Below are 26,395 nucleotides of genomic sequence, written 5' to 3' on the forward strand. Positions count from 1 at the left end.
CTTAATTATCATCATCTTAACCATTCCTTCTGGCAAAAATGCCAGGCAGCATCCAGACTGTGGCTCTCAACATTTCCCCCATTCTGTTTAATTAAATAACAAGCATGTGGCTTAGGGACCCTGCCTGTCTTAGGTTGTCCAATACTACATATGGTCCTTACCCGTCATCGAATGAGCTGACCTCAAGGCGTCAGCCTCCTGTCTTAGGTTGGTACCATTGCAATTGGATCTTAACCATCATTGACTACTGGCCCAGCATACAGCCATACTTGTGGATAGGCCTTTGCACCAGTCGGGGGGTGGGTGAGGTTCTTTGCCTCACCTCTGTTGGCCCCCAAATTTTAGCTGAATGACCATCACAAGCAGAAGGGAGGAGGATACCACCGATGACACCATCAGCAAAAATACCCCGGCACTACCACAAGTTGCTGCACCAACAGATAGTTCACAATTATACAAGTGATACATAGTCCAGGCAAGTTCTGCAAGCAGTTCAAAGCAGAGGAATCCATCAATATGTCCATTTCCTCCCAAAGCAAATTGACTTCTTGATTGAGCGTCACTTGTTGAGTTACATTATTCATTGATGCATCAGTTTATACAGTTTGTTGTGATAGCTATCACAGAAGCTGTAGTTTGGTTTTATCTTTGTGTTCACCGGCACTGGGATGAAGATAGGAATTCTGGCAATGATGGCCAAAAAAAAGAAAAATTATGTAGCATACCAGCAGGCACTAAGAAAACAATTTTCTGAACAATTTACATTATCCTGAACAGAATTATTAAATATAATGAAAAGGAAAGGTGAAAGTAAACAAACAGATCTGTTAACCTCCTTTTTTGTTCACATTTTAAAACAATCCTCAACAGCTGTTACCCAATTTAAATTAGACCATTTAAATCACGTGAATAATAAAAAAAAATTGGATCCATTTTTTCATGAGCGCTCCTCATATATGATATATGGACATACGCACATACAGACATACAACACAAAACACAAGTGTGCACACATAATACAATACATACAACACATAACATAATAGTAAAGGCCTTGTAGCTTTTCACAGGTGAAATCTCCATTGCAATGTTTAAAAACTCCATAGTCAAAAAATAGAACTGATCAGAAAAACATTAACCTAGGTCTGTATGAGCTCAAAAAATAAAATAGAACTTTATGATGTGGGAAAGGGCAATAATAAAATAGATATTGAAAAAAGCATCCTGGTTTCATTAGCCTCCAGGTGTGGGAGAACCACTGTCGCAGATGTAAGGATAGCCAAATTGGAGTTCTGGATATCAGCTGTTATGGATTTGAGCCAAATCATCATCTTTTTGGTCTGTAGAAATCGCTTTAGTTAGTCTCTCTGGAATCCAAATCGGCTGCTGTTCTCCCTGTGGAAACACACAAACAGACCTCCGACTCCAGACAATCACTGGGTCAGGACCTTTCCATTGTCCAGTTAGAATATCCTTCCAAAGTACCTTGGGCTTATGTACATTTTTTGGACACATGTGCCTTTCCGCAGCACTAAGCACTGATGAATCCAAATTTAAAAAGTTTAGAGTAAAAAGGGTATATTTTAAGTTTATCTTCTCAATTCCCTCTTTTTGCTTTAATAAGTACATTTTAATAGTTTGATGAGTTCTTTCACCTATGCCTTGTCCCTGTGGATTGCATAGGATTCCTGTTATATGAGTAATGCTAAATGATGAACAAAATTGCTTAAAAGAGGTAGAAGTATAGCCAGGGCCATTATCTGTTTTTAACTGTTTTGGAACGTCCACAGTGGCAAAATTTTGTAAGCAATGAGCTGTAAAATCTTTATTTTTTTCTCTGGCATGAAGGGAGCCCATCAAAAATCCGGAAGAAGTATCAACTGTAACATGCAAATATTTTAATTTTCCAAATTCTGGCAAGTGTGTGACGTCCATCTGCCAAATACGGTTAGGTATCAGTCCTCTAGGATTGACTCCAAGACTAACTTGTGGTAAAAAGGTCACACAGTTTTGACATTGTTTTATTATTTGTCTAGCTTGTTCCTTAGTTATTTTAAAACGCTTTTTAAAAGTATTTGCATTGACATGGAAGGATTTATGAAAACTTGTAGCTTCTTCTAGCGTAGAAAAAATATGTATGTCATGTGTAGTTTTATCTGCTAAATCATTGCCCAAACTAAGGGCTCCAGGCAATCCTGTATGTGCCCTGATATGTCCTATAAAGAATGGATCTTGTCTGTCCCAGATTAGACTGACTTCAAACTTCTCTCTTCTACCTTTTTCTATTTTGAATGTCTGTATCCAATAGTTGTCTTAGCTTCTTGCATTTTCTATCTGAAAGACCTTTACTTGACATTTTCAACCATTTTCTATCTTGTTTCTATCTTCTCGTTTTCTTCTAAGGTTTGTACATTCACCCTTAGTTGCTTTTTTCCTCCTAGTTTTCTTTTGCTTCCTATTTTGTGGGTTTAAAATTCTTGTCTTCCTACATCTTCTCTATCTTTCTACATCTTCTCTATCTTTTCTTCACCTTCCTATACTTCTGTCTTCAAAGTTTCCCACTTCAAATTTCTAATCTTCTTTCTCCAAATTGCTTTTATCCTATTATCTTCCCATTTTCATGGGTTTTTTTTTTTTTTTTTTTTAAGTAATGCTTTTAAGATTAACTAGGCTTCGGATGATGCAATCTTTCCTCCACTGTGGCTGTGAAGGCATCTTAACCACCTTCAATTTAACCCGTTGAGTTCTCGTGGAGTTCCCGGAGAGTTCCAGCGGGGCCCGGTGGAGGGTGAGTCCTTGACTCCCTTGTAACACTTTATGCCTTCAAACAAATGCTTTTTTTAATATTATGCTCAGTTAAATTCTCACAGGGACAGTTGTTCTGAAATAGTCTAGTGAGTCACTGAGAAGAGACAGAAGCAGGAAAAGTCCTGTGGGTCTTATAGTTTTATTTACATCTATTATAGCTTTTTGTAAAGTTCTATAATTTTCAATTAAGCTGTTGCAAATATTTTTTTTAGATTTTATTTCTAGATACTTTAGAGTAAATCATAAATATTGTCTTTTTATAATTATATTTTCTACACTACTGGTGTTTAGAAGTACAACTGGACTTTGTATAACATCCTTGCTGCATTTCTAGTTGTGGTAAATTATCTATAGATTTTCTTTGGATTTTTCTATAGAGATAGTCCTATTTGTGAATAACGACATCTTTGTTTTTTCTGATTCTTGTGCTTTTTTTTTTTTTTTTTTTTTAATTCTTTTTCTTCTTGTCTTAATGTGCTGGCTAGGATCTTCAGTACAGTGTTGAATAGAAGCTGTGATGCAGGCATCCTGATCTTGGTCTTGATTTTAAAGGGAATACTTTAAAAGTTTCACAGTTAAGTATGATGCTTACTAAAGGTTTATTGTAGAGAATCTTTGTAGGCTGAAGATTTTGCTCCCTTGGTTTGCTAACTTTTTTTTCAATCACAAGCTTTTTCTTCATCTTTTGAGACTATTTTCTTCTATACTCTATTAATAGAGTGAAGTACATTGATTATTTATTTATTTATTTATTTATTGTGGTCATAGGGATTGAACCTAGGGCCTTGTGAGTGCAAGGCAAGCACTCTACCAACTGAGCTATATCCCCAGCCCAACATTGGTTAATTTTTTAACTTACTTAGACAAACCTTCTGTTTCAAATATAAATTAAATGCTGATCTGTTTCTTTTTTCATTATTGAATTAAATTTGAAGATGCTTAATTTAGGATTAGGATTTTTATTTCAAATAATAAGTAACACTTGCCTAGAATTTTTAAAACATATTTTCTCTTCTGGAAATGTTTATATGACATTAGAATGATGTATTTCTGAAATGTCTGATAGAACTTTCTTATAAAATTGTTAGTAATGCTGGGCTTTGGTGCAAGTGCCTGTAATCCATGACTTGGGAGGCTAAGGCAGGAGGATTACAAGTTCAAGGCCCGTCTCAGCAATTTAATGAGGCCTTAAGCAATTTAGTAAGACCCTGTCTCAAAATAAAATGGGTTGGGGATTAGCTCAGTGATAAAGCAACCCTGGGCCACAGTACCATGCCCCCTCCACCCCCCAATTGTTACTAGGCCTCCTGTGTGCCGTGTAAGCACTCTACCGCTGAGCTATTTTCCTAGCCTCTAGTGGTTTCTTTGAAAGATGCTTCTTAACTACTGATATAGTCGTTTTGATTATATTGTTTATATTTTCAATTTTCAAACCTGTTTTGGTAGGTTATAAGAATTTGTTCATTTCATACACATTCTTTTTTTTTAATGTTTATTTATTTATTTCTAAGTGGTGCTGAGGGTTGAACACAGTGCCTCACACATGGTAGGCAAGCACTCTGTTACTGAGCCACAACCCTAGCCCCTTCATATACATTCTTGAATTTATGGTATTAAGTTGTTAATCTCTAATTTTGTAGTACTGTGTAAGTAATATCCTCTTGATCTTTTTTTTTTAACGCCTTCTTATTTTAAGCTAAAACTTTGCAAATTTTGAAGACTTTGGAGAATAATTTGCTTTGATTATACTCTTTAGTGTATCCTTTTCCCATTTCATTGGTTTCTCTTTATTTTTTTATGATTCTTATTTTCTAATAAGTTGAATGCCTTTTATTAGCTTCAACATTTTAGTATAGACTGACTTTTTTTCTTTTTTTTTTTATGGTGCTGAGGATTGAACCCATGGCCTTGTGTGTGGAAGGGAAGCACTCTACCAACTGAGCTATATCCCCTTAGTATAGACTTTTAAGACCAAAGATGTTTTAATATTGCTTTTTCTGCATCACCCAAGTTTTGATGTGTAGTACTTTCCCTTGCACTTTTCTATTTTTTCCCTATGAATTCTTTTTTTTTTTTTAAAGAGAGAGTGAAAGAGGGAGAGAGAGAGAATTTTTTAATATTTATTTTTTAGTTATCGGCAGACACAGCATCTTTGTTTTGTATGTGGTGCTGAGGATCGAACCCGGGCCGCACGCATGCCAGGCGAGTGCGCTACCGCTTGAGCCACATCCCCAGCCCCCATGAATTCTTATTTAAAAAATTTAATTTCCAAGCATAGGGAGTTCCTCTAGTGAATTGTTATTGATTTATGCACACAGCATTGTGGCCAGGCAGCATGGTCTGTATGATACCATTTCTTTGAAATCTGTTGAGACGATGTGGTTAATTTTTACAATTTTTTTTTGTTTGTTTTTTTGATACCTGTATTGAACTCAGACACTCAACCACTGAGTTACATCCCCAGCCCATTTTTGTATTTTATTTAAAGACAGGGTCTCTCTGAGTTGCTTTTAGTGCCTTGCTAAGTTGCTGAGGCTGGCTTTGAACTCAGGCATGATCTTCCTGCCTCAGCCTCCTTAGTTGCTGGGATTATTGGCATGCTCCTCTGCGCCTGGCTAATTTATATAATTTTTGTCAGTATTTTAATTATGTTGCTAAAACCTTATGTCATTGTTTTTTAGAGTTATGTTCATTTTCTATTGTTTTACTCAGTTTTGTCTTATAGTTCTAGCAACAGATAAAAATGTTTTGTTATTAGAACATGAAAGTTTAAATCTATTCTATTTTCCTGCTGAATTGAAACATTTTTGTTGTTGTTGTTACTCGAGATTGGACCCAGGGTGCTTAACTGCTGAGCCACATCCCCAGCTCTTTTTAGTATTTTATTTGGAGATAGGGTCTGAGTTTCTTAGGGCCTTACTGAGTTGATGAGGCTGGCTTCGAATTCAGGATCCTACTGCCTCAGCCTCCCAAGCTGCTGGAATTATGAGTGTATGTGTCCCTATGCCCAGCCTGAAACTTTTACTCTGTATACTAAATATGTACCTAGGAATGGCTTTGATTTAAATACTGGTGTTATTAATTAATATATCTAGATTATATGTCTTTTGGGCAGTTAATTTTGTCTGATTTTGAAAATTCTCTCTCTGTACATTTGTGTTCTTTTATTTTGATCATATGTCTTGTGAATATCATGCTATTGAATTAAAAAAATTAACTGTCCAGATACTCTTGGTCTTTGTAACTTTAAATTACTTTATGAAGATAATTGTCAGTTCACTTACAGTTTCAAGAAATAGTAGAGGCATCCCATGTACTCTTTATCCAGTGTCCCTGGTTGGTGACATCTTGTAAAACTGCAGTACAGTGTTAAAAATCAGGATATTGGCACTGACAGGATGAAGATACTATTTTTTATCTGCTTAAGAATCCCTCATAGGGGCTGGGGATGTGGCTCAAGCAGTAGCGTGCTCGCCTGGCATGCGTGCGGCCCGGGTTCGATCCTCAGCACCACATACAAACAAAGATGTTGTGTCCGCTGAAAACTGAAAAATAAATATTTAAAAAAAAAAAAAAAAGAATCCCTCATAGTATATTTTAGCCACCCTCAACCCCTACTTTCTGGGAAACATGAATCAATCTGTTCACTTCGGTGATTTTTGTCTTTTCAAGAATGTTACATAGGCTGGGTATGGTGGCCCATGCCCCAGTGACTTGAGAGGCTGAGGCAGGAGGATCACGAGTTCAAAGCCAGCCTCAGCTGGCTAGGGATGTGGCTTACTGGTTAAGCGCCCTTGAGTTCAATACCTGGACCAAAACAAACAAAAAGAATGTTACATAAATTGAATCATATAGTATGTAGCCTTTTTGATTTCACTCTTTTCATTCAGCAGAATTCTCTGGAAATTCTTCTGGGCTGTTATGTGTAAAAGGTTGTCCCTTTTTATTGCTGAGTTGTATTCAGTGGTATGAATTTACTACTATCCATTTGTTGTTGAAAGACATCTGAGTTTATAGTTTTTTGCTTAGTTATCAATAAAAGTTTTGTTCATAGGGTATTCTAATTTTTTCTTAAACTTTAATTTCTTTGGGATAAATGCCTCCGAGTGCAATTACTGCATCTTCTGATTGTTTTATGTGTAGATTTTAAAGAAGTTGCTAAATGTTTTCCAGAGTTGCTGTACCATTTTCATCCCTACCAGCAATATATGGAGTGATCCAGTTTCTCTACATCCTTGCCAGCATTTGGTGTTATCACTGTTTTTCATTTTAGCCATTCTGGTAGGTATCTAAGTGATAACTTAGTGAGGTTTTAATTTGCATTTCCCTAAAGGCTAATGATGTTAAACATTTTTTATTGTGCATATTTGCCATTTGTATATCCCCATTGATGAAATGTCTCTGCATGTCTTTTGTCCTTTTATAATATTTTTAATTTTTTTTTCTGTTGTATTCTGAGAATATCAATATATTCTAGATACTAGTCTTTGTCAAGTATGTAGTTTGCAAATGTCTTCTGAGCCTCTTGACTGCCTTTTCATTCTTTTAAAGGGGTCTTTTGCAGAGTACAAGTTTTAATTTTGATACAGTCCAATATATCTTTTTTCCCTGTTATTAATCATAGTGTCAAGTCGAAGAACTCTTAGAATAGACCTACATCTTAAAGATTTCCCATTAAAATTTTTTTTGTAGTTTTATTTTTACTTTTGTCTGCAATCCACTTAGAGTTAATTTTTGTAGAAGTTAGGAGACTTAGATGGTAGTTTGTTTTAAATCTATAGATGTTGTTTTTAGTATCATTTGTTGAAAGCCATCTTTATACATTTGATACCTTTGTCAAAATTATTTAGGCATATCTGAGTAGTTCTATTTCTGGACTTTCTGTTTTGTTCCACTGAGCTATGTGTCTGTCTTTTCCTTAATATTACACAGCCTGATTACTGTAGTTAAGTTACAAAATAATACATGGGCTGGTCTCCCCACTGGGTCTTGGGGTTTAAGCCCAGCGCCTTGTGCCCCCTATCACTGAGCCACATCACTAGCACTTTTTTTTTTTTTTTTTTTTAATATTAGTTGTTGATGGACCTTGATTTGTATGTGGTGCTGAGAATTGAACCTAGTGCCTCACACATGCTAAGCAAGTGCTCTACCACCAAACCGTAACCTTTGCCCCTCACCAGTACTTTTTAAAATTTTGAGACAGGGTCTTGTCAAGTCTTTGGGGGCCTCACTAAGTTGCTGAGGTTGGTCTCAAACTTGTGGTCCTTCTGCCTCAGTCTCCTAAGTCACTGGGATTGCCAGTGTTCACCACCATACCTAATTCTTACTGGGGTTTGGATAGGTACTATGTTAAACCTGTGTATCAATTTGGGGAGGACTGATATCTTAACTGTGTTAACTAATCATGAAATTATGTTTTTGCTTTCCCACAGCCTCTTGATATTGTCTTGAAATTTTTCTTAAATAAATTTTTTGGGGGGTTTAGGGGGAGGTACCGGGGAATGAACTGAGGGCCACTTAACCAGTCCAAGATGAAGAATCCATGTTTTTGGTTCTTAGATTTCTTTCACCAGTGTTTTGTAGTTTTTAGCATACAAGTTCGATACATATTTGTTAGATTTTTACATTATGTATTTTATTTTCTTTGGAGTGATTGTAAATGGGGTTATGTTTTTAACTTGTTTTTTACTCATGTTCACTGTTTATAAAGATGTAATGATATGGTTGGTGTTTGTTTTGTGTTCTGTCACCTTGCTGAACTCACTTATTAGTTCTAGGAGTCATTTTGTAGATTTGATGGGATTTTCTACATAGGCAGTCATGCCATCTGTAAATAGTTTTACTTTTTTCCTTTCCAACTTGTTGGACCTTTTATTTCCTTTTCTTATTTTACTAGAAGTTTTAGCACTATATTGAATAAGTGCCTCATTCCCAACATTAATTATGGAGGGAAAGCAGTTAATTTCACCATTAACTGGTAGGAGAGCTAGGTTTGGGGTTTTTTGTATTGTTTTGTTTTTTGGGTTAATACTGTTGATGAAGTTGAGGAAGTTCCCTTCTACTTCTATTTTTCTGAGAGTTTTTGATAATGAGTAGTTGCTGAATTTGTCAACTGCTTTTTTTTTTTGCATTGATTGATTTGATCATAGAACTTCTCTTTTTTAGCTGTTAATATCATGTACTTTGTTGATTTCAAACAGTGAGCCAGTCTTTTCATCCCTGGCATAAACCCTTCTTGGTCACATGAATAATTCTTTTTAAACATTGCTGAATTTTATTTACTAATATTTTGTTAAGGGTTTAAGCATCTGTATTTATGAGGGATATTGATGAATAGTTTTATTTTTTTTGTACTGTTTTCTTGCTTTGGTCTTAGGGTAATACTAGATCCACAAAATGAATTTGGAAGTGTTCTTTAGCTCTTTTTTTGTATTATTTATAGATATTATGTAGAACTAGGGTTCATTTTTTCTTTGATAGAATTCGTACAATCACTTGGGGGTGGGAATTTCTCATAGGGGTTTTAAAATTGTGAATTAAATTTCCTTAATTACAAGTTAGAAGTGTATTTAAAAGATCTGTTTTAAAAACTGAGTGTTTTGGTAGTTTGTGTTTTTCAGGGAATTGGTTCATTTTATCTGTATTGTCCATTTAAATGGGTTTAGAGTTGTTCTTCATATTCCTGTATTATCTTTTTTTTAAATTTATTTTTTAGTTGTAGTTGGACACAATACCTTTATTTTACTTATTTATTTTTATGTGGTGCTGAGGATTGAGCCCAGCACCTCACATGTGCTAGGTGAGCGCTCTACCGCTAAGCCACGACCCCAGCCCCCTGTATTATCTTTTTTTTTTTTTTTTTAATGTTTTTTTTTTATTGTTTAGTTTTCGGCAGACACAACATCTTTGTTTGTATGTGGTGCTGAGGATCGAACCCGGGCCGCACGCATGCCAGGCGAGCACGCTACCGCTTGAGCCACATCCCCAGCCCCTGTATTATCTTTTTGATGTTTGCTTTTCTGTAGATATTCCTAATCTTGTTCTTTTATTAGACAGTCTATTTCTTTTGATTTGTTGGGGTTATTAACTTATATGCATTTACTTTTACTCATTCATTTTATTTTGTGCTGTCTTACTTTGTGTTTTGTCTTTGTTTTCACATGTATTGTTGTTTTTCTTTTCTTTCCTCATTGCCTTGCTTTTCCTGCTTTACTAGTGGTGAAATTATGTTTTTGCTTTCCCACAGCTTCTTGATGTTGTCTTGAAATTTCTCTTAATTTTTTTTTTTTTGTAGGGGGAGATACCGGGAAATGAACTCAGGGGGCACTTAGCCACATTCCCAGCCCTTTTTATATTTTATTTAGAATATGGGTCTTGCTAAGTGCTTAGGGCTCTTAAGTTGCTGAGGCTGGCTCTGAACTTGTGATCCTCCCAGCCTCTGAGATTACAGGCATGTACCACCACACCTCACTTCTCTTAAAATTTTGATGTATGTCAGTCTAAAATTTTCTTTTCTCACCTATAGAAACTGTTTACCACTCTACCAGTTTACATTGTTTCCTAGAATTTTCGTTCTAAACGCTCTCCCAGGTTTGTCATTTTCTTTGCTCTTCATGAACCTTTCCCCTTCTGTACCTGCCCTAATCTTCACTTCCCAGGGCCTTAGACATGCTTGGTAGATGCTTTCCTGCTGAGCTATATTTGCTTCCCCATCATTCTGTTATCTTAGTATGCATTTTTCTTGCTTATTCTGGTTCAGCAATGGTGGGCTTTTTGTTTTACCTGCTGTGTGTTAGGTGTACTTTTCTCCTGGGAACTTTTGCATCAGCTCCGTCCTGTGCTTTGGAATGTTTTTCCTCAGGTATTCCATGGGCATTTTGTTAACTCTCTATTTATTCAATTACCTTTTCACTGTGATCTTTTTCCTGTTAAATTGCAAATTCTTTCTCTTTTGCTTCCCCTGCTTTATTCATTCATCACCACTTGCTCTATTTTATAAATATGTATATATAAATAATTTTATATATATATAATTATTCTAAGTTTGGCCTGTTATGCTCTCCAACATTCATTGAAATTTTACTGATTTTGTTTTTGTACTGGGGATGAACCCAGAGGTGTTTTGCCATTGAGCTACATCTGCAGTCCATTTTATATTCTATTTTGAGATAGGGTGTCGATAAATTGTTTAGGGCCTGCTAAATTGCTGAGACTGGACTCGAATTTGCAATCCTCCTGCCTTAGCCTCCCAAGTCTCTGGGATTATAGGCATACACCACCATGCCTGGCAATAAAATTGATTTTAAAATAATGTGAAACTTCAGACAGTATTTAACAGAAGAATTTTGTTGGTTTAATGCTAATGATTCTAATTTTCAGTGGATTCTTTGTATTTCCAATGTAAAGAGTCCTATTGTTTGTAAATCTGAGTTTATAAACTTTTTATTGATTTGTTGTATTATTTTAGGATTTTTGGAATAATGTTGAGTGACAAAACAATGTACATTTTAAAGGCCTTGACTTTATGACAGTGTTTCTTTGGCAGGGAGGGATTGAACCAGGGGCACTTAACCACCGAGCCACATCCCCCAGCCCTTTTTAATTTTTTATTTTGAAGCAGTACCTTGCTAAATTGCTGAGACTGGCCTTGAACTCATAATCCTCCTGCCTGAGCCTAGAGTCTCTGGGATTATAGGCATTTGCCACCATGCCCAGCTAAATGTATCTTTTTTTTTTTCTTTTTTGTACCTGGGATTGAACCCTGGGACGCTTAACCACTGAGCCACTTCCCCAGTCCTTTTTGTATTTTATTTAGAGACAGGGTCTCACCAAGTTTCTTGGAGCCTTGCTAAATTGCTGAGGCTGGCTTTGAACTCGCGATCCTCCTGCCTCAGCCTCCCAAGCTGCAGGCATTACAGGCATGTGCCATCACACCCATCTTAATGTTTCATTTTTAATTGGATATTTGCTATTGATTGATACCATTTATCATGTTAACAGTTTCCTACTATAGCTGTTCGAGAGGTTTATTAGGAATGAATAAAATTTTATAAAATACCCTTCTAATATTTATCTAAATAATTCTGTGACTCTTTCTTGAATCAGTGCATCTTTTTGTTTGTTTCCCTAACATTGTCTAAGGATGATCAGTGAGCTTTTAAAAGTACTGTTATGAGCAAAGTTTATTATATATTTAATGTTTGAATCCAATGTAGTTATTGTTTTTTGTTGTTGTACTTGTTTGTTTTTGATGCATTTTTCAAATCTTGGGCTAGTGGGATCTCATTCTAGATGTTTTCTTTGTTCTGATGAGATCCCGGTAGTCTTGGATAAATTTCTTTTTTTCTGGTGTGATAAAATGGTTTAGGTTGATCTTGTATGCATTTCCTACCCCACATCTCTAATCCAGCATTTCCCCTAAGGAGCCTGGGTTCCTTTAATGGGAAATGCTACTTAAACCACAATCTTCCCACACCACTCACCACCTTTAAACAAACTGTCAATTTTTAAATTTAAGTCTAGACTACTTTGAGATTTATAGAAAAGCCTGGAATGTAGTACAGAGAGAGTCACTATATGACAGGTACCTAGTTTCCCCTGTTTAAGCAAACTTTTAATTATGGTTACATTCTTACATTTCCAGAGAGAATTCCTCATGTACTCAACACTGAACTTCAATAGTGATCAATTCCTCTTTTTTTCAATAGTGATCAATTCCTCTTTTTTTCATGTAGGTGTTTACCTACTTACTTTCTACAAATTAGTCAAAAGAAAATCTGATATTTTGTACTACTTGACTTTAAGGATAGGAATTTTACCCTGTCCAGCTTGCTCTTGCTAGGCAAGTTCTCTGCCACTGACCTAAACCCGCTGCTCTGGGTAGAGATCATCTAAACCAAGTACTTTACTCAATTTATGTTAAATTGTTCATATATTCCTCAGATATACTGTATTGGTATACTTCAGAAAACATTGTTAATGTGTTAATATTGGTTTATAAATTATACCATATTCATAAATGAAGGTGTTTATTGTTTTAATATTGTAATAGAATAAGCAGTAGTTGTGATTTATCACCTTCCCTCCCCCATATTATAGCAGTGAGTTAGTTAACTTTCCCTTGCTGTGATAAAATACGTGGGATAATCAGTTTATAAGGAGAAAATATTTATTTTGGTTCACAGTTTCTGAGGTTTCAGTCCATATTCACTTGGCCCCAATACTTTGGGCCCTTGGTTAGGCGGAACATTGTAGGGGGAGGGCACATTGTGGAACAGAGTTGTTTTATATATGGCAGACTGGGAGCTAAGAGAGGAAGGGGCCAGGGTTCCTTTATCCCCTTTGGGGGCCTGCTCCCAGTGACCTAATTTCTTTCTACTAAGTACCACCTCTTAAAGGTTTCATCACCTCTCACATGCTAGTGACCAGCCTCAATACATGGCCTGTGGGCGACATTTAAGATCCAAACCTAATAAGTGGACACTTTATGGTCTATTTTGGGAAATGAGAAAGAATAGTGCATTAGGTCCATTGTTTCATCAGGCTTTGCCTGAAATTTTGGTTGGATGAGGTAAACACCACTGCTGAAATTTTAATATCATCAGTTTGCATATTTTTGAAATTTGGTGTTCAATATTTTTCTCTTTGTCTTCTAACAAGTATTTTGTATTTTGACTCTTAGACTTTAATTCTGTTGGGCAGTTTAGGAAACAATTTCATAATTTTCTTGGAAACTGATAGAATTCATTCACTAAACTGCCTTGTTTGGTAGATGTGTTTGAATGTGTATCGCGGGGGCAGATACTACTACATCTTTTTGACTTGGATGGAGTAATTTATAGTTTTTATAGTTCTAGGAAATTGCTTTTGGCTATGGCTTTAAGTTGTTAGGACATAGTTGCATAAAGTTCTCTTAAAGAAATTTTCGTAGTATTTGTGATCTTTATGAGCCTTTTCTTATTTTGAAGTCTGCATTTGTTAGCTTTCCCTTTTGGGGGCCTGATTTTTTTTTTTTTAATAGACTGCATTTTGTTTTCTCGTTCATATTTTTTGCTTTATTTAATTCTTTACTTTTGTGGTTTGTTTTGTTGTTGGTTATTTGTTTTCTTGACTGTTATTTTTTTCTCTTTTTGGTACCTGGGATTGAACCCGGGGTGCTTAACCACTGAACCACATCCCCAGCCCTTTTAAAATACGTTATTTAGAGAAAGGCTCTCATTGAGTTGCTTAGGGCCTTGCTAAGTTGCTGAGACTGGCTTTGAACTTGTAATCCTCCTGCCTCCACCTCCGGGGCTGCCAGGTGTACACATGTTAAATCTTTATTGTATAGTAAAAGAAGCATTTAGGAGATGTTCTCCAAGGTTTATAGATTTTTGAAAAGTAGTATGTTCTTTATTGTTTCTTTTAATAACTGAATTTTGGTTTTGATTTTGTTACACTGGAAGCTACTGTAATCATTGTAACGTAGAGACTGATTTAAGGACCCTCAAGTAAAAGGGAACTTGATTATACGGAAAATATGATTTTATCAGTAATAAAAACCAAGAATTGGACCTCCTACACTCTCTGAAATGGCTAGTGATTAAAAATTGCCATATCATTTGATGACTTTTGCGTGGTCACTCATTTGACATGTTGACTATGTTAGTTTTGTCTTTATTTTTTCTTATATATAAAAATGTACTATTTTAACATAGCTAAAATATGTAATAATAATATGATTTTTTCAGTTTCCCTTGGTAGCCTCTCCGGCATCCATATTATACATCACTGCAGATGGGATATTTGCAAAATAGTTGTATTGATTTTACCACTGTTTCTAACTTATTTCAAACTGTTTTTTTTGTTTTCTATCTCATGTTTAAAGTTGAAGAGTAGTGTCAGGGAAATATTTTTATTCATTGATGACATGTAATTATTCTATTTTCCTGCTTAATGTGGGTTATTTTGTGTGTGAATATGCCTTCATGAATGTAATGTTTCAATTACATAATGTTCCAGTTGTAAGCATTTTTATAATTTTGTGTTTATCAAATATGGTAAAGAAACAGGGTTGATTATTATAAGTTTTAGTCTTAATTTACATTAGTTTTTTATTTAGAATTCAGATAATGTATCGTGTGTGTACACTGAGCTTCTTGCATGCTAAGCAGGCACAATGCCATTTTTTAAAAAAAAATTTTTTAAATATTTTTTAGTTTTTCGGCGGACACAACATCTTTGTTTGTATGTGGTGTTGAAGATCGAACCCGGGCCACATGCATAACAGGCGATCGCGCTACCGCTTGAGCCACATCCCAGCCCCAAGCACAATGCCATTGAACTACACCCCAGCCCTGTGTCTCATGCCATATTCCTCTGTAGAGTACATAGAAGTTGTTACTGAAGTATTGGAAATCATACTTTGAGAACATTTGAGAGATGGCAGAGTGGAGTAGAAAAAATTCACTTTAAAAAAAAAAATAGACTAAAGTTAATAGACATCAGAGATTAGTAGAGAATAGTAGCTGAAATCAGTTCTTGGTAGTACTTATAGCAGGTTAATTTCACCCCTCTATGGTTTTTAATGATCCTTCCTACTAAGCATACCCGTTCACTGGAGGAAGAATTTGAAGCTTGGTTCAGAGATTATGTAAGTGCTAAATAAAGGAGAGGAGGTTTTTATTGTTGCTTTAGTTAATTTGGTTGCAGTAGGGATTGAACCCAGGATCTTGCACGACAGGCAAGTATTCTACCACTCAGCTACATCCCCAGACCTTTTTATTTTTGAGACATGGTCTTGTTAAATAGCTAAATGGCCTTGACAAACTTGAGTTCCTTCTGCTTTAGCCTCCCAAGTAGCGAGGATTACAGGTATATGCTGTTGTAATTAAATGGAAATTGAAGACCAGAGAAATGAAATGTCTTTCCCAAGGTCCTGAGTCTTGGTGCCAGGGGTTGACCTACAGCTACTGACTTGCTGGACTGAAGTTTTCTATAGCGGTTCATTGACTCTCAAAACCATTATTTTTTATTGTGTTTTTGGCATTACTTTATCTTTGCAACATTTTGTAAATGCAGAGACTTTTCATCTGCTGTTCAGAATCATGTGACATTATAAATCTTTTCCTTTGTGTACGTAATCTCCAATTATTTGAGGGGATAAGACCCCAAGTTGTCCAGAAAACGAATACCAGGCTGCTTAGGTTTGAGCCTCACTGATTAGGATGCGTGGAGAAACCTCAAGTCACAGTAAGAAAAGGGTCTTCTGTGAGTAGGTTTCTGAAAGAATTTTGGTCAGCTCCAGGTCTTCCTCTCTCTCACTAGATGGTGGATGTGTGATTTTGGTAAATCTGACCCATGTGGTTTACCTTTAAATTCAGAATCAACTCAAAAATCACAATAGCAGAATTCATGAGGCAGCAGGTGGTTAAAAGTATTCATTAGATTTTGTTGAATAAATAGAAGGTGAGATGTAAAACAGGAACTGCCTTTATTTTATACCCCAAAATAAGTCAGTAGAGTGAGGTGGAGGGTAATCTTGTCCTTTAGTTGACTCTCCATTTTCAAAAGTATTTTTCTCATTTCAATATCCAGCTAGGATTTTTAATAATTTTGAAAGTTTGATTGCTAAATAAAATGGAAATGATTTTTAGCTTTAATATTTTAAAATATCAGTTTCTTATTATATTGTCTGTTCCCTAATATTTGAGTTGGGGTAAAATAAAAATTCATTGGGTTTTGGATCACAATTATATGACTTGATTTTATAAATTTACTAAGTAGCACCAGAAGTTACACATGTAACCACATCTAATTTTTTGCTAGGTTAATTAGTGATAACTTTGTAACAACACAAATATTAGGCTTACTTTTGTAAAAGAACATTTCCATTGGTTATAGAATTCATAATAAAGCAAATATGGATTTAATTAGTGCATAATCAAATAACGAAGAGGTTAATAGACACTAGTAGATTAGATTACCAGAATTAAGAGTTTAACAAGGTATAATTCAATGATGTAATTTGAGTCATTTTTATGGGAGATGGTTTTATGAATATTAGTGATTCTAAGTTGGTATGTGAAAAATGCTGATTACTAGCATGTGTCAATTGATAGAGGAAAAAATCAGATTTTATAGTATATTTTAGGTGGGGTTTTTATGTTTGGAGATGACTATTGGCTTATCTTTTTTCTCTTTCTTTTTAGAATATGGTTTCTAGTTTTAGGGTTTCTGAACTACAAGTGTTACTAGGCTTTGCTGGACGGAATAAAAGTGGACGCAAACATGACCTCCTAATGAGGGCGCTGCATTTATTGAAGAGTGGCTGCAGCCCTGCGGTTCAGATTAAAATCCGAGAATTGTATAGACGTCGATATCCTCGGACTCTTGAAGGACTTTCTGATTTATCCACAATCAAATCATCGGTTTTTAATTTGGATGGTAGCTCATCACCTGTAGAACCTGACTTGGCTGTGGCTGGAATCCACTCATTGCCTTCCACTTCAGTTACACCTCACTCACCGTCCTCTCCTGTTGGTTCTGTGCTGCTTCAAGATACTAAGCCCACATTTGAGATGCAGCAACCATCTCCTCCGATTCCTCCTGTCCATCCTGATGTGCAGTTAAAAAACCTGCCCTTTTATGATGTCCTTGATGTTCTCATCAAGCCCACAAGTTTAGGTAAGTGTCTTTCTGGACAAGAAAGTAAACAAAACAAGAGGCCTTCAACTATTAATTGGTGATTTGTTGTTAGTATTACAAAATTGAGACACTAATGTCAAATGTTTAAATGTATGGGTAAAAAAAATATGGTAACATCGTATGATTAAAAAAATATATGGTAACTATAACTGAAATCTGACATAACTATTATTTTAGTGTTCTTGTTTCTCAATTTTTTTAATTGTGATAAACTACATATAAAATCTACAGTCTTGACCATTTGTAAATGTACAGTTTAGTTGTATTAAGTACATTAGTAATCTTGTGCAGCTATCACCAGCAACCATATTCAGTACACTTCAGCTTGTAAAACATAAAACTGTACTCATTAAATAATAACTCACCATTCCTCTTTCCCCAGCTCTTGGCAGCCACCATTCTGCTTTTTTCTGTTTTGTGGGGGGTGGGGTGGGGATTGAACCAGAGCCTTATGCTTGCTAACTACATGCTTTACCAATAAGCTATACCCTGAACCCCAGCCATTCTACTTTATCTCTGATTTTGACTAGTCACTTTATATAAATGGACTCCTGCAATATTTGTCTTCCTGTAACTAGCTTATTTCAGTTAATGTGTCCTCTGGGGTCTTCCATGTTGTAGTGTATGTCAGAATTTTCTTCCTTTTTAAGGCTAATACTATAACTTTTATTTTGTATTTTTTTGATACAGAGAATTAAACCCAGGGGCACTTAACCACTGAGCCACATTCCTAGTCCCCAGTCCTTTTTTTGGTGGGTGGTGGGTACCAGGGATTGAACACGGGGGCACTCAACCACCGAGCCAAATCCCCAGCCCTATTTTATTTAGAGATGGCATCTCACTGAGTTGCGTCGCTTTTGCCATTGCTGAGGCTGGCTTTGAACTCGCGATCCTCCTGTCTCAGTTTCCCAAGCCCCTTTAAACTACTGTGCCTGGCTCCTATTTATTTTTTATTTTGAGACAGGTCTAAGTGGCCTAGGACTTCACTAAATTGCTGAGAGGTTGATCTCAAACTTGGTATCCTCCTGCTTCAGCCTCTAGATTATAGGGATTATAGGTGTACACTACCGCACCTGGCTATAGTACTATAACTTTTTAAATGCCCCACTTCATTACCTGCCACTCATTCTTACTGCTTTGAAACGACTACTTTAGTTGATGTTGTAATGTTCACTTCCATTACCACATTTTGCTTATCCACTAATGGATACTTCAGTTGCTTGTAATTTTGAACTATTGTGAATAATGCTTCTATGAATGTGAATTTATAAAAATAAAAATCTCTTTGAGACATTCCTTTAAATTGTCTGGTTATATACGCAAAAATAGAATTGCTGTATCACATGATAATTCTTTAATTTTTTGAGGAAATTGCCACACCATTTTACATAGCAGCTGCACCATTTTATATTCTACCACCAATGCACAGGGGTTTAGTCTACATCCTTGTTAACATTTCCTTTTCCTTTTTTTTTTTTTTTTTAAATAGTTGCCATCCTAAGCTGGCATCTTACATTTATTTGCATTTTTGTAATGATTATGATGTCAAGCTTCTTCATATGCTTATCTACCATTTGTAGTTTTTTGGAGAAATATCTTTTCAGGTCCTTTGCTCATTTTGAACTAGGTTGTTGTTTGTTTTTGAGTTTTAGGAGTTCTGTTTATATTCTGGATATATACAGATATCAGACATATGATTTGCAAATATTTTAACACATTCTGTGGATTACTGTTTTTTGTCTTTGATGCAAAATTTAAAACATTTTCATGATGTTCAATTCATCTACTTTTTATTTTGTTGCTTATGCCTTTGATGTCAGATCCAAGAAATCATTGCCAAATCTCATGTCTTGAAGATTTTGCCTTATGTTTTTCTCTGAAGTTTTATACCTTTAGGTTTTAATGGGCTGATTCATTTTGAGTTAATTTTTATATGTAACATTAGGTAAGGTCCACTTACTTTCTTTTGTGTGTGTATATTCAGTTTTCCCTCTCAATGAACTTGGCAGACTTGTCAAAATTTTTGACATAATGCAAAAAGCTTTATTTTTATTTATTTATTTTTTAGTTGTACCAGGTGTTAAACCCAGAGAGGCTTCATCACTGAGCTACATCCCCAACCCTTTTTATGTTTTTGTTTTTTTTTTTTTTAATTTTGAAATGTGCTCTCACTAAATTGCTCAGTCTGGCTTTGAACTTGTAATCTTTCTCACTCAGCCTCCCAAGTTGCTGGGATTACAGGAGTGTGCATCCAGGCTTGGCATCAGATGTTTTATTTCTGGGTTTTGTATTCCGTTGGTCCAGGTGTCTGTCTTCATGTCAATACTAAACTGTTTGTATTACTATAGCTTTACAGTAAGTTTTGAAATCATGAAGTGCTCTTTCAAGATTGCTTTGAGTATTCAGGGTTCCTTGATATGCTGAAAGCATTTTAGAACAGGTTTTTCTTTTTATGGAAAAATCTCACTGGGATTTTGAGATAGATTGCATTTGAATTGTGTTGGGTGGTATTGGAATCTTTATGATATTGTGTTCCAGTCCATGATTGTGGAGTGTGTTTTCATTTGTGTATATTACTTTTAGTTTCAGCATGGTTTGTGCTTTTTGTCATGTAAGTCTTTCACCTCTGTAGTATTATGAAGTATTTTTTCTAATGCAAATATAAATGGATTTTTTTCATAACTTTCCTTTCATATTGCTCATTGTTAGAATATAGCAGTGTAACTGATTTGTGTGTCGACTTTGTATATTGCTACTTTTCTGTATTTATTCTTGTAGCTTTTTAAAAATGTGTGTGGGTTTACTAAATAAAAGATAATATCAGTGAACAGAGATCATTTTGCTTCTTTCCAAATTGTATGCCTTTCATTTCTTTTTCTTGCCTAATTTCTCTGGCTAGAATTTCCTCATACATTCTTCTTATAGCTTAGGAGTCATTGTTCTGTGTAAATGAGAACAGATGTAGATCTCATGTCTGTGATTTTATGTTTTGATATGTTTACAAAAAACCAAGTTTCTGTTTAGTTTTAAACTGCTTTCCTAAAAAAAAAAATACCTTTTTCATAATTTTTCCCAAAGTAACACACGGAGTTTGACAGTCTAATGTCAATAACTGCTCAGAAAATTTGAGGAATTTTATCATAGTTCTGAAAGTTGCTACACATGACTAACAATTTTTCCAGCTTATTGACTTCTATGTTTCCAGAGCATAATTTTAGTGTATAATGAAATTATTTATGTAGTCATTGGACTTATTGATGACATAAACTGGGAAAAAGCATTTTATGATTAATTTGGAAGATTGTTTTCTATCCTGGGATAACTTTTTAGTTTTAAATCATTTGAAAACTTAAATATGTCAGTGTGCTTTTTCCCCTTTTAGTAGTAGTATACAGGGTTTCTTGGTAGTGGTTACAATAGAAGGTATTTCAGAAACATATATGATTGTCTGGAAAGAAGACTGGGGGATAAAAGATGCAGCAGTGTCTTTTCTCTGATAGCTGTAATGGTGTTCTAAGAGGTGAACTCTGGAAAGACCTCATGCTTTTCTTTCTTTATTTTTTGGCATTGTTCAGAAATAGAAATAGGAATTTAAAATAATTTCTTATATTTATTATAGAATTTCTCTTTAATTAACCTCACTAAGGTTAAAGGAAAGTAGTAGACTGTATAAATTTAATAAAACATGCATTTTGGGCATATAGATAACTTTTTTGTTTGGCTTATGTAAAACAATTGCTGGGGATATTTTGTGTTGAAGAGTGGCTAAGAATACTCTACATTTTGCTTATAGTTAAACTTAGGATGCAAGAAATGCACACACACAACCTCCTGCCCCCCCAAAACCAAAACCTGTATGTTTTTTTATAATTCCTACCCAGCATTATTTTCTTACCTTATCTTCCCTAAAGAGACATTGAAGGGATTCTCTTAATTATAGTATATCATTATGTCAGATTGATAAAAAAATGAGCAATTTTCTCTTAAGTTGGGTTTGGTGGTGCACACCTATGATCCCGGGTGCGTGGGAGGATCACCTGAACATGAGTTCCAGACCAGCCTGGGCAACATGGTGAGACCCTGTCTCAAGGGTTTAAAAAAATTATTATTTAGACTTTGAGGTAGACAGTTAAAATGTCAGTAAAATACCATGTGGTTTGTGTCATGGTTTGAATATGGGCAGCAAACACCACCCCCCCACCCCCTGTCCTTGGTAGTGTTCCTGTGCTGAAGGATTGTTCCTCAAGATGGTATTATGGACCTTTGGGAGCTGGGTCCTTAGGTCATAGTGGGTCATGCCCCAGAAAGGGGAGTCCAAGACTCATGCCATCCTCTTCCTGTTTTCTTTTCTGGCCATGAGGTGAGTACTTTACTCTCACTTCCAGTCTGCCCCACAACCCCCAGGCCCAAAACAACAGAGCCTATGATTTGTGGACTAAAGCCTTCAAAACTGTGAGCCAGGATAAATCTTTTTTCTTTGTAAGTTAATTATCAGGTATTTCATTATAATAACATGAAACGGATTCATAATTTGCCAAAGAAAAATTGAAAAATTTTCTAATGTTTCTAATGATAACATTTGATTGAATATTTTTAGTGGTGTTATAATTTCTGCAGCAGTTAACGTAAATTCAGAAGTTTTCTTAATTTTTAATAGTTTGGTTTTGTAGTTTTGAAAATACTTACGAAAATATTTAAACATTGGTATGAAATAACTTGTTGACATTTGGGAATGAGAATCAAGTCAAGAAAGATTCTCAGGTGCACGTTTCAAATCACATACTCCTTCTTTTGCAGTGCTGGTTGTTGATCCCAGGGCCTCCTGCAGAAAGTTTGTATTCTTGACATTCTCAGGCTGTACAGACTTGATTTATACACAGAGAATTAGTTCATTACTAGGATTTTGTTGTTTTGTGGTACCAGGAGTTGAGCGCAGGGCTCATGCATGCTACACAGGTGCTCTACATTGAGCCATATCCTCGACCCTTTTTATTTTTTATTGTTTTTTTGAGATGGGGTAAGCTAAGCTTCCCAGACGGGCCTCAAACTTACAATCCTCCTGCTTTAGGCTCTCAAGTTGCTGGAATTACAGACGTGCACTACTGTGCCATCTTTGTTTTTGTTATTGTTTTTGTATATCATTTAAGGTGCTGTGCTTATCAGGGGCCAACTTAGCCAACTTAGCAAGACCCTTTCATAAAAAAAATAAAATGGCAACAACAACAAAATACGAGTATATTCTCTTTAAGAATATACATTATTATATAGTTTTGCAGTTTGGAGTGATATATGTTCAAAATAGTAAAATTAAATAACCTGGCATTTAAAATGATGAATTGTGGTATCTAGAAAACATGGGTGTCTAGTATATTAAAGTTTTTTGTAGCCAGTTTTGCTATTAAGAAATGTTTAAGGGGCTGGGATTGTGGCTCATTGGCAGAGCGCTCGCTTAGCACATGCAAGGCGCTGGGTTCGATCCTCAGCACTACATAAAAATAAATAAATAAAATGAAGGTATTGTGTCCAACTACAACTAAAAAATGTATTTAAAAAAGAGAAATGTTTAATTTTCTAATCAAAAAGCAAACTAACAAAAATCTTCTGTTTTTCTCCCTTAAGTAGCTATTTCTCATTTGCTCTCAGAGGCAGTCTTTTTCTCTTCAATTTTAATTTTTAAAGATAATTTAATATGAATCCTTTTTAAAAGTTTAGGTATATATTATCTAGACAAAAGAACAGATTTAAAACCTGTTAAATTGGAAGAAAATGTTTAAGGGCTGCATGACGGGAAATATTGTTGTGGCTATATTAGGAAAATAAAAAAATCTATATTATGATAGGTTATTGAAAAAGGAAAGGACTTGAATAAGCTATATTTAATTCACATCCTTGAGTTATGATGGTTTTTCCCTCTGTGGGTTTTTTTTGTTTTGTTTTGGTTTGGGTACTGGGGATTGAACCCAGTGGTGCTTAACCACTGAGCTTCATCTCCAGCCCTTTTTTGTATTTTATTTATAAACAGGGTCTCTCTGGGTTGCTTAGGGCCTCTGTAAATTGCTGAGGCTGGCTTTGAACTTGCAATCCTCCTGAGCTTCAGCCTCAGAAGCTGCTGGGATCCCTCTGTTTTTAATTAAAAGCATTCAAGAAGTTCATTGGATTAAACAAAGAGGAATGAAGGGAAGGGACGGGGAATGAGAATAGGAAAGACAGTAGAATGAACTGGACATAATTTTCCTATGTTCGTATAGAAATATACAATCAGTATAACACGCCACATCACGTACAACCACAAGAATGGGAAGTTATACTCCATGTATGTACAATATGTTAAAATAACTGTACTGTTATAACTGTACTGTCATGTATATCTAAAAAGAACAAATTAAAAATGTGAGAAAAAAAATAAAACCATTCATGGGATCTTGCAGAATTGATTTTCCTGATCTCAAAGTTTAGAAAATAGAAAATAAATAGAATTGTATATCATGCATGCTCTACTTTATGTTCTGCTTTTCTTTCTCATGATCTGTATTACAATTACAATTCAGTTCATAGATTTACCTTATGGTAAGTTTAGCATGCTTTTGGCTGCTATTGTCATGAAATCTAAAAATTGTCAGCATCAATACAAATCAGGTTTTATTCACATGCACTATTTTTTGTTGTTGTAAATTCCTGGAGTCCAGTTATGATAGATGTATAGTGAAGAAATAGATCCATTTTTTTCATAGACCATGAGGTAATAATCTGGATTGAAAATTTGGTAGCAAAGAAATGATAGATAAAAAATAAGATAAAAATGATAGATAAAATGCATATTTTATTGAAAGGCACAATAAAGATAATGTCTGTTCTGATATAAACTACTCACATTAAGTTGAAGGTTAACAAGTTGTATGTGTCATATGCTGACTGAAAACATTATGATTTCAAATGTTAAGTTTCTTGATTTGTGGGAATTTTTCTGGGTAGGTTAACTGTAGCCATCCAGATGGGGCCTCAACTACCGGCATATATCATGGGGAATTCACTGAGGATGTTGTGCCCAGCTTTGCAGGTGTAGATACGTACTTATTTATTTATTTATTTATTTATTTATTTTTGCTATTGTTATATCTTTATGTCTATAATGCCATTACTTTTGCTTTAAATAGTTACAATATCTTTTTTAATTTTTAGAGGGGTTGAACTCCAGAGCACTCAACCGCTGAGCCACATCCCCAGTCCTATTTTGTGTTTTATTTAGAGACAGGGTCTCACTGAGTTGCCTAGTGCCTCCTTAGTCTCCTTTCTCAGCCTACCAAGCCGTTGGGATTACAGGGGTGCGCCACCGTGCCCAGCTAACAACAAATTCTTATAGCTTTTGTTTACCTTAAAAGTTATTTCACTCTGTTTTGGAAAGATGCTGAATTTTTGTTGTTTCCTTTTACCACTTTGTTTTAATTTTGGGGGAAACTGGGTATTAAACCCAGAGGGATCATCGAGCTACATTCCCAGCTCTTTTTATTTTTACTTTAAGATAAGGTCTTGCTAAATTACTTAGGGCCTCGCTCAGTTGCTCAGACTGGCCTTGAACTTGGGGATCCTCCGGCTTCAGCCTCCTGAGCTGTTGGGATTACAGACGTGTGCCACCACGCCAGGCTCTTTTCACCACTTTAGAGATGTCTTGTGTCTTGCATTCCTTCTGATGAGAAATAGCTGTTATTTGTAGAATGTTCTTGTTCTTTGCCTGTTTTTAAGATTTTATGGCCATTGATTTTTAGTAGTTTGATTTTTGTGATGTGACTAGGTAGTTTTGTTTGTATTATTTTGCTTGGGGTTTGATTTGAAATCAAGTCATTTTCCTCCTTCAAAATTATGAATTATTCTTTAATTCTCCAAGTGTTTTGTTTGTTGTTCAGTCTTCCATTTTTGCTTTCTAAATAATGCTTTATTTGTATGTAGATCTTTTGAGGTTTCTGGCTGGAGAGACTGGGTGCTCAGGCCATTAACTAAGATAGGAAATGCAGTGTATGCTCACTTGTAGTCTCAAAATAAGTTATTGAATTTCACAACTAAAAGAGGTCATTGGTCATCTTAGCCAAGAGTAAGAGTGAAAAGTTGGGATTCATAAAAGAAAGAAAGGATGAAGTAAGAATTTAAGAAATGAAGAGACTTAAAAGATTGTGCTTGTGTCTTTGTGTTTTATGCCCCATAATTGTGAGGTAGCCTAAAATTGTTTCATTTTTAGGCCTTCAACATAAATAGCATCCGTTTTTCCCCACTTTTTTTAAGAGTAATCTGAGAAAATACCAATCACTTTATGATGATATCTAGGGAGCATAATTGCTATAGCATATTGCTTATGCTTTGTCTCAGTTTATATTTTTCTTAGGTTAATATGACTTATAGTTAAGCCCTCTGACGTTGAATATTCAATTGGCATCTTACTTAGTCTCATGTTCTAGGAAAATTTTGGTCAGATATACACAAGGGGCTGTTTGCCCATTTTTAGGTTGTACTGTAATCAATACTTGTTGGGAAGCAGAAGACTTAAAATTTCTGTAATAGCTTTTTAAATTTGTTTTGTTTTAACGGGTACTAGAATATCAATGGATAATTCATCACTATTAATCTGTTACACAAATATGTCATGAATCCAACTAGTATGTATAATTATAATGTACCAGTAAAACATTAAAAAAATCTGTTGCAGAACTTTGTGAAGTCATAAATACACTTCAGCTTTTCATATTAGAATTAAGAAGAATGAATTCAGTAGGTAATTTGTAAGCAAATAATTAATACATAATTATTACATAACTTTGAAGTTGTGAGATTTAAATTTTTCAGAGATACTAAATATAAAGCACTAAATACAAAGCACAACAAAGAAATACAAAATACACTTAGATAGAGTTCC

At 35.1% G+C, this 26,395-nt stretch overlaps 1 protein-coding gene and 1 long non-coding RNA gene across 10 annotated transcripts in view; one reads left to right on the forward strand and one right to left on the reverse strand.

Moving 5' to 3' along the window:
• Positions 1-2,451: 2,451 nt before the first annotated feature.
• LOC125617727 overlaps positions 2,452-26,395 on the reverse strand; it is a 30,418-nt gene continuing 6,474 nt past the window's right edge. The window contains exons 2-3 of the long non-coding RNA XR_007348823.1: positions 17,936-17,941; positions 2,452-2,671 (exon numbers count right to left, since the gene is read on the reverse strand). This is a non-coding gene — a long non-coding RNA (uncharacterized LOC125617727). The remainder of the gene's footprint in view (positions 2,672-17,935; positions 17,942-26,395) is intronic.
• Positions 2,772-26,395, forward strand: part of Pias2 (protein inhibitor of activated STAT 2) — an 83,507-nt gene continuing 59,883 nt past the window's right edge. For 4 of the 9 annotated variants that reach the window (XR_007348822.1, XM_015482408.2, XM_015482404.2 and 1 more), the window contains exons 1-2: positions 6,660-7,089; positions 16,998-17,472. Coding sequence is in view for 7 of the 9 variants with exons in the window: in XM_015482408.2 (XP_015337894.1) it covers positions 17,001-17,472 (472 nt within the window). In the remaining 2 variants the exon portion in view is untranslated. Of the gene's footprint in view, positions 2,789-3,110; positions 3,383-6,644; positions 7,090-16,997; positions 17,473-26,395 lie in introns of those variants that run through there. The other 5 variants (XR_007348821.1, XM_015482406.2, XM_048806267.1 and 2 more) reach the window with 4 other exon arrangements.

Source organism: Marmota marmota, unplaced genomic scaffold (assembly GCF_001458135.2).
Source record: "Marmota marmota marmota unplaced genomic scaffold, marMar, whole genome shotgun sequence".
NCBI lineage: Eukaryota > Metazoa > Chordata > Mammalia > Rodentia > Sciuridae > Marmota > Marmota marmota.